Source organism: Neomonachus schauinslandi, chromosome 10 (genome assembly GCF_002201575.2).
Source record: "Neomonachus schauinslandi chromosome 10, ASM220157v2, whole genome shotgun sequence".
NCBI lineage: Eukaryota > Metazoa > Chordata > Mammalia > Carnivora > Phocidae > Neomonachus > Neomonachus schauinslandi.
The window spans coordinates 124,272,833-124,282,356 of NC_058412.1; the positions used below are offsets into that span (position 1 = coordinate 124,272,833).

Genomic DNA, 9,524 nt, shown 5'->3' on the forward strand with positions numbered 1-9,524 from the left:
CATAAAGTCTGATTGTGGAATGTTTTAATAACTCACACCGAATGTTTCACCACATGGATTAAACACACTCTATTTCTCTCCTGTGTGAGTTCTCTGATGTTGTAATAAGGGCTGATATATGGCAGAAAAATGTCTCACATTAATTGCATTTATAAGATTTCGCTCCTCTGTGCATTTTTATAAGGCTTTAGCATTCTGTAAATTATTTGATGTGTTACTTTGTTGGTCATTGCTTCTCCGGAATTTACCCCTTAGGAGCTTTCTGATGTAAAAGGAAGTTTGATTTGTGGCACAATGTTCTCTTGCATTTATTACATTCGTAGGGTTTCTCCCCTGTGTGTATTTTCTGATGTTCAGTAAGAGTCCTCAGCCGACGGTAGGTTTTTCCACATTCACTCCATTCATAGGGTTTCTCTCCTGTGTGAATTCTCCGATGTACTCTGAAGGCTGACTTACGGCAGGAGGATTTCCCACATTTGTTACAACCATGTAGTTTCTCCCCAGTGTGAGTTCACTGATATTCAATGAAGGTTCTGGGAGAAGGGTTTTCCCACATTCGTTAAACTCCTCGGGTCTCTCTCCTGTGTGTGTCCTCTGATGGTGAGTGAGGGCTGACTTCTAGCAGCAGGTTCTCACACATTCAACACACGCGTACGGTCTCTTCCGTGTTCAACAAGGTGTGAGTTTTTGCTGATGGCATCCCCATGTTCATTACACTCAAAGAGATTCTCCTTTGTGTGTGTTCTCTTATGTTTGTTGCGGTCTGACTTCACCATGAATGTTCTACCACATTTATTAAACACACCATGTTTCTCTCCTCTGTGAGTTATCTGATGTGCAATGAAGGCCAATTTAGCACACAGAAATTTTCCACATTGACTGCATTCATAGGGTTTCTCCCCTGTATGAGTTCTCTATGTACAACTAGGGTGGGCTTCTTAGAAAAGGTTTTGCTACATTCACTGCATTCATTTGATTTCCTTTCTGCACACACCCTCTTCTGTGTAATGAGCTGCCCTTCTGAAGAAGGTTTCCCCCCATTTATGACAGTCAAGAGGGTGTCTTGAATGTCTTGAATGTTATTTCAAAGTCTGAATGTTCTGGTGCAGAATAAAGTCTTCATTTTGACTTTTGACTTTCCTAACTGGATCATATTTGTGGTTTTTGTTTTGTTTTGTTTTTTTACTCCAGAATGACTTTTCTCACACTTAGAGTGGTAGTTTCCTATATCCACTGTATTCATCAGGAATCTTTTTAAAATAGCTTTTCAGGGGTGCCTGGGTGGCTCAGTTGCTTAGGCGTCTGCCTTCCACTTGGGTCATGATCTTGGGGTCCTGGGATCGAGCTCCACGTCGGGCTCTTTGCTTAGTGAGGAGTCTGCCTCTCCCTCTGCCCCTCCCCACCACTTGTGTTCTCTCTCCCTCTCTGTCTCAAATAAATAAATAGAATCTTAAAAACAAACAATTTAAAAAAATTTTTAAATAGCTTTTCATCGCAACAATTACTTCTGAATTAGTTTTCAAATTGGCTCCACAGGGATCATATTTGTAGGATATTTTTCTTGAGGGAACAATATTCATGCCCAGATTAAATGTTTTCCCAAATACATTATTTCTTTCTGTAATCAGTGTTTTATTATTGAGGCATAAAATTTGCCTCAAATGCTGCTTTGGATTTCCTTGTCTTTCTCTAAGACATCACCAACTTCTAGGAAAGAGCACAATTAACAGTAACTTGTGAGCCCTTACACATTTGCTATGAAATAAGAGTTACAACTGCCTTGCAGTGGGGGATTCGACTTCAGGCCCAGCCTCCCAGAATTAAGGACATTTCAAGGGCAAAATCTCCTCTGTGGTTGATTTAGGGGAAAACCAAACCAAAAACCAAACCAAAACCAAACCCCCACTCAACCCCCCAGCCTGTTTCATAGGGTGAAGGGAAGAGGAAACTATCTTTGGCACAGAACGAGTAAGACAGTCACAGGGAACAGTGAGCACAATGCAAACTGCGGGTAAGGCTGACAGAGGCCTGAGTAAGACAGGCAGGAGTCGAGGAAGCACTTGGAGAAGACAGGGAGACAGTGAGACCTAGACACACAGACCTCACTGACCCTTGTCAAAGAAACAAAAAGCAGGTGTGAATCTGAAATTTTGGCAGTGACATGGGAACTCTGGAATTTGCACAAATAAAAAGGAGAATGTGGGCTGAGCAGGGCGGGGACTACGGTGAGGCAAGCATGACGTCTAGAGCACCTGCATGACCCTGAGAGTGTTTTCTTAAATTTGTGCCCAAGACACCTTGTTTGCCTCACCACAGTCCCCACCCTCGTGGGGCTGAGAAAGGAAAGTGAAACTGCAATTTCTCAGTTAAAGGATAGAGAGAAAAATGGAAAGTAACTAGTCAGATCATGTAAATCAAGCAAGATTTCTTTTTCTTTTTTAGAGGCGGGGAGGGGCAAAAGGACAGAGAGAACCTTAAGCAGACTCTGTGCAGAGCGTGGAGCCCAACGTGGAGCTTGATCTCACAACCCAGAGATCGTGACCTGAGCTGAAATCGAAAGTCGGACGCTTCACCGACTGAGCCACCCAGGCGCCCCAAGATTTATTTCTCTCAAGATAGATCTATGAATGTCTGAATATACAACAAGTCTATGACAATGGTCGGTGGGGGGGTGGTCAGGTAGGCAACAGAGAATGCCACAGAAATAATGTGCAAGGTACGGTGAAGGAGGGACTGGGTTCTGGGGATACGTAACTTAGTGGCAAAAATCTTTATAAATTTTTCAATTAAAGAGAAGAGTACATTTATTTGGGGATGATGTTTTATGTATCTGCAGCATGACAATGATCTAATCCTCCATTACCTCCCAAGGTCTGGGGCCTATAAAAAGAGATTCCTGAGAAACATTACAAAGATGCCAACTATGATCAGTAACGGCTTTGGAACTCTCCTTTCCACTGGTTTCCACCTACTCTGATCAGTTACTCACTTGGGTAGTTCTGACCTGAGAATTCCTCCACTATCCATGGCTCTTCTCCTTGCCCCAGTTTGAAGATCACATCTGGTTTGCTAACATGATATCCTGTTAATGGGAAATAACACAGAACTTGGACGAAGCTCTTTGGACTTCAGGGACTCTGAAGGATGAAGAGAGCACAGCTTTAGAAGCTATGTGATGAGGATGCCCAGCAATTCATCAATAAAGCTAGAACATTTGGAGGAAGGTTGGGAGGGGCAGTGGATACACACACACAGTTCTACTGCCTAAATCATCTTTCTTCCTGATGCTCAAGGCTAAATAATTAAATTCAACATGTTTTTGTGACACAGAGCAAATGCATGCTCTTGGGAGCTAAACAGGGAAGCTGCACTCACCCACGGAGACCAGCTGTCTGTAGTTTTCCAGAATCACAGCCCTGTCCAGGAGCCTCCGAGCAGGACACAGTTGCTGCCACTCCTCCCGGGTGAAGTCCACGGTCAGGTCCTTGGATGAAACTGATCTCTGAAAGAATATGTTCAATCCAAGGTGAATAGAATCCCATTGGATTCTTGGGGTGCTCCCTACCCTTCACTTTGGAGACTGCTGTTGTGAATAGCAGAAATCCATAGAGATATTTGTTAGCAAGAACGGGAGTCTTATGATCAAATTTATATTTTAGAAGCAATGCTCTAGAGCACAGGGGTCAGCAAACTACAGTCTGTGGGTCAAATCCAGCCCACTGGGAGCCAAATTAGGCCATGCCCATTGGTCGACACATTACCAACCTGCCTTCACACCACAGTGACTGTGTTGAGTGGATGTGACAGAGACCATGTGGCCCTTTGAAACAATGTGTGCTGTCCCCAGCCCTAGAAAAGTGGCAAATGGCTTAAAGGTCAAATTAGAGGGAAAGAAAGTTAGGACCGCACTGTGAGTCATGCCCACGGGTAGTTCTAGTGGGGGTGGGAAGGAGGGAATAGACCCTACACGATGAGGAACGAGGGGATTTGGCCTCTAACTGGTTGTGGGAAATGTAATGTCCAGATTATTTTGCATGATCAGCTGGTAGTACTGTATGCTGAGATTAGGAAGACAAAACCAAAAAAGAACTGACCACAGAAAGCTAGTGCATTGCTATTTAGAATGTTACGCTTGGGTCTGTGGAGCATACAAGTAGAGATGTCCAGCTGGATATTTGGTTCTGAGCTCAGAAGATGGGAGAAGACAGAGTGGTAGCAAAAGCCACCCTGAAGGCGTAAATAACAGAGAAGACCTCTATGAACCAATACGGAGTGATTTTCGGGCTATATTGTTAAGTGAAGAAAGCAAAGTGTGGAAGAATATCTATAGTATGCTACCTTTAATGTAAGAAAGAAGGGGATATAAGAAAATGTACAGCTGACCCTTGAACAACGTGGGAATTAGGGGCACTCATCCTCTGCACAATCGAAAATCCATGTGTAACTTTTGACTCTCCCCAAAAACTTAACTACTAATAGCCCCCTGTTCATCCAGAGCCTTACTGATTACATAAACAGCTGATTAACACATACTTTGTATGTTATATGTATACTGTATCCTTGAATAAAATAAACTAAGCTAGAGGAAAAAAAATGTTATTAAGAAATATAAGGAAGAGAAAATACATTTATAGTACCGTACTGTATTTATAAAAAAAAAAAAACTCTGCATGGAGCACTGGGTGTTATGCAAAAACAATGGATCGTGGATCACCACATCAAAAACTAATGATGTACTGTACGGTGACTAACATAATAAAATTTAAAAAAAAAAACTGCATATAAGTGGATCCACACAGTTCAAATCCATGTTGTTCAAAGGTCAACTGTACATGTAGCCACTTGTGTGTAAGAAAGATAAACAAAAAGATAAACCGGAAACCAATGAATGGGTTACCTTCCAGAGGTAGGTGGGAACAGATGGGAAGAATAGAGGAGCAGGAATGGGGAGATGGATGGGGGAAGGTGACAGTTTTCTAAGTATATCTTTCCATATAGTTCTGATTCTTAGAACTATGGTAATAGCACACACCCCCAAAATAAATATAATCAACCAGGATGTGGAGTCGAGGCCCCATATGGAATATAAACAGTAACAAATGAACCTAACTATAATAAAATTAAGTAACTACAGTGAAGGGGTTTGAGAAAGAAAGTAAGCAACTTTGGAGAAGAGGGTTTTGACTACATTGTGTAAGGCTAAAGAACTGTATGCAGTGACATTCTAGTTGGGAAATTTGTTTTTCACATGGGGTGTGGATCAGCAATTCTTTAACAACCTCATGTGTATACTTGAATGAGCGAATAAGTAAATATAATGTAGATTGTGACAGCCAGGTTTCTCCCTGTCAGACAAAGAGGTTATAAATAAGAAAAAGAAAAGGCTAGAATGAACCCAAGAAAACGACTGGCCAGTAAAGTGTCAAGGTCACGAGAGACAGAGAAAGACTGTTCGAGATTGCAGGAGGCTAAGGAGACATGACAACCAAATGCAATGGGGGATCCTAGGTTGGATCCCTGAGCTGAAAAGGACATTCCTGAGACAACTGGCAAAATTTCAGTAAGATGGAGAGTAGCACTGTATTAATGTCATTTTCCTGGTTTTGATCGCTGTGCTGTGGTTTTCAAAGATCAGGAGAAGCAGAGTGAAGGGTATGTGTGCTTTGTGTATGATTTTTCTAATTCTTTTGTAAGTCTAAATAAATAAAATCTTAAAAAAAATTGATCTGAGCATATTACCATACTCCATTTTACATTTGAACACACAGTATTTTTATACTTTTTATACAGGGAACACTGTATTTAGTTCAGATTGGAACTTCAGGGATTTCCACTTCTTTTGAAAAATACTGCTAATGGCCATCCTGCTCACGGGACACGAATCATGAAACATCGCACCCACATCTGTGGGAATTTTTAACTGTCACATTCACAGTGATTCTACCTACAGGTACACACATCAGACTACCTCTCTGACTTAGTAGAGTTGTATGTGAGTGTTCCATACTAACATACATACTAACTCCTTTTTTAATTAATTAATTCAATCAGTTTGCTTTTATCCCTTTACATCAGAGAATTTTACTGATTTTTAAGAATTATGCAAGTAGGTTCTATTACCCATGATTTCCCAAATAAGATGAAGGGAAGATGGGTTTTAGCTAGGATGTCTAGGAAACAGAGCTGACTCTTATATGGGGGCTCCAGCCAGAGCAGTGAAGGTGGAAAGAAAGGATGTAAGCAACGAGGGGTGACAGGCGGCACCACCCTGCCCGCCACTTCACTACACGCCCAGACAGGCAGCAGGTCTCTGAGCAGGAGCATTCAGCCAATGCGTGGGACCGCTCCACAAGGGCCACATGGATAGTACGTGGAGGAGTGAAAGGAGTGAGAACGTATCTGTCCACTTGCTTCTCATTTCCCACTTCCCTTCAGTCAAGGTTCACCCCGACATGACTTCCAGATACCCCACTTCCTGTGTTGTTCTATCCGGGTCTATAGGAGGGGCAGCCCGGCATGGCTGGAGTACTGACGGAGAGATAAAGGAGATGGGTGAACATGAGGTTTGTGTCCTAAGAGACATTATAGAAAGCGTCCTGGGTCTGACGGTGGTGAGCTTTGTGTTGTCTGTGCAATGTCTAGCTCCTTCACCAGCTTCTGAGCTCCCCGAGGACAGGGACAAGATCTCTTTTATTCAAGCTGTATCAAGAGCATCGTGCCGTGCATAGTGTTTGGCATATACTGGCTTGATCTATATGTGGCTGTGGAATGAAAGGTTCGTAGTGGTAGGAATTAAAAAGAAGAAAAAACAGGTCATGACATGAATAGCCTTATCAGTCACACCAATGACCGAAAGAGCCTGGGAGTGGTGTGGAACCACTGCAGCAATTTCTGTATTAAGAGACATGACTGGATTGGCATTTTAGGGGGATCACTCAGCGTGAACAAGTCTTCTCGTAGGGAAGGGAAGGAGGCAGGCAAACGGAGAGTTATGATAATCCAGGAGAGAAAAACTGAGGCAGGGGAAGAGGGGATGGAGGACAAAGAACAAATCCCAGAAACGTTTACGAGACAACATTCGCAAGACTTGATAACTGGATATAGGAGGTGAGAAAAAGGAGAGCTTGAGCTGGGCCCCATTATCTGGCCTGTCTAACCTTCCAGATAGTAGGGGCACTGATAGGGAATGAAGAGGAAGAAGCAAACTGAAAAGACTGGAAATGTTATTTCCATTTTGAACATGAGGACTCCAAAGGCCTTCTGGACGTGCTTATAGAGACGCTCAGCAAGTCTCAAGCTGAGGTGGAAAAAGACTTCGGAGCATAAAAAGCTGCATGTCAAAACCACAAAGGGGATGAAAAAAACCCAGGAAGAATAATGGGCTAGTAATGTAGGGAAGAAGATTCTATAAAAGATATAAAGAGAGCCAAGAAGAGAACCATGTGGATGATATCAGAGATCATCAGAGGTGCATGTCAGGGAGGGGATGGCCATACTGTCAAATGCAACACAGAGTTCAGTAAAGCACAGACTGGAAAATACCCATTGGGTTTGGAAATATTTAGGCTACTGCTAAGTTTTACCAGGACAGATCCATGGGAGCGTGGGGGCGGGGGGGGGGGGCAGATCCAAGACTGCATGAAGTGAGTTGAAGTGAGACCAGCAAATGAGGAAGTTTTACCCACAGGATAGAAGACTGAATTGTTCCCTCTACAACCTGTTTCAAAAGTAGAGCTGAAAGAAATAGTTATAGGACACTATTTGATGAATAGGTGATCCATTTATTCTCATTTTTATCCCTGGATCATAGAGAATCATCTGAATGGTGTCTACTCAGAGGACAATGAATTGGTCCCCTCCAATAACTGAGCTTTGCCTGCATATGAAAGTCACGGGAAACCCACTGCATTTCTTTCACGATGTTCTTGGCAAGACTGGCCCCTGTGTCATTTATTCAAAGATCATCTAAGAAAATGTTTAGATATAAATGACAGGAAAACCATTCAAATAGCCAATGTAAGACCTATCTCATATTGTCTGCGCCCTTCTGGATAAGTCTATAGGAACATATGATTTTTGTATATTTATGTCAATTTTTCCAGCAGTGATCTGATACTCTTTTTTCTGATGCTTTATTTTACATATTTCTACCATTTCATTTGAATGAACATTACTAGAAATGTCTTTGAAATCCACTGTAAAATGTGGGAACTAAATCCCTAAACAACTTACCTGGGATTTGTTCATTTTCGGATGCTCTTGAGAAAGGGCCAGGAGTTGGGATACCAGACCTGGGTAAGGAAGAAGAGGAATATAATCATGAGAGGTCTGGCTAACTCAGCAGCTCTTAGGATTACCTATCAAGAAAATGGTCTTATGACCAATCTGGTGAAGGAATATCCACTTGTCCATTTATAATTCTGAAATGATAATAGAGAACTTTTCTTACTGAGTGAATATATAAACAATTATTTTTTTTATGGAATTACTGTCAACTTAAGCCTTGGAAAAAATTAAAACTAACCTGAGTGCAGTAATAGAGTGGATCAATAAAATTCAGGATATACAAAGTTTGGAACATGATTCCAACATTAAAAATAATACTAGGATTACAATACTTATTGGCACAGAAAATGTTGAAATTATGTCATTTACCTATTTTCCTACTAATATTTTTTAGCCATTTGAGAGCAGAGAATCCAGGAGAAGCTCAGAAAGGAATGCATGTGCTTTAAGATGTTTGCCTTTTTGTCTGGCCTCCTTCAGATGCAGTTTCACCAGAGGATCTTTTGCTAAGAAACTTGTTTTAACTTAAATGTGGTAGAGGACAGAGCCCTGACCTGGAAACCGAGATGTGAATTCAGTTCTTGGCTATCACTAGCAAACTGCATAACTGAAGAAGATATTGGCCTCCTGAGTCCTAATTTTAAAATAAAGCAAAGTTACACAGTTTTAAAAACCTTCTCTTTACCTCCACTTGTGATTCTACAAGGGGGACATTTGATGAATCCCAGGTTTGGTGGTGGACGTGGTTTGAGTGGCTAAGAATAAACAGAAAGAGTGGAGATTACAGGGAATGACACGTATGTGCTTGGAAAGTGATGAGAAATTATTTCCTTAGCTATGGCTGGTACCCCTTCCCTCCAACCCACACCCCCACAAATACTTCAGGGAAGCGTCTTTTCCTGTCCCATCTGTACCTTGCTCTTTCCCTTCTTTTGAAAGTTGAACTAAAAGTTTTGCTGAGCTACAATATCCATGGTCTCTGATATGGTGTTATCATCCAGACTTTGCTCACACTGGAGAGAAAAATTCTGCCCAGTAACTTGAATACGTTCCTTTCAAGGATTCTTCTGCTTCCACACTGAAATTCTAGGGAGAGGTTTCCGTTCAGGAATATGTTCTCCCAGGTGGGATTTCTGTTCCTGGGGACTGCTGCTTTTTACTTCACAGGAATGGTTTTGTTTCAACCTGGACCTTGGAGCCACATTTTCATTAGCTGGAACCTACACTTGGACTCCCAA

General features: G+C 41.9%; 1 protein-coding gene across 1 annotated transcript; it reads right to left on the reverse strand.

The window, feature by feature from the left end:
- Positions 1–244: 244 nt before the first annotated feature.
- On the reverse strand, positions 245–8,247 carry ZNF334 (zinc finger protein 334). Its single transcript, XM_044919047.1, is given in 10 exon segments — positions 245–534; positions 537–665; positions 668–914; positions 917–1,013; positions 1,015–1,257; positions 1,477–1,669; positions 1,672–1,707; positions 2,990–3,082; positions 3,376–3,502; positions 8,233–8,247. Coding segments are annotated over 10 exon segments (1,470 nt in total).
- Positions 8,248–9,524: the final 1,277 nt, after the last annotated feature.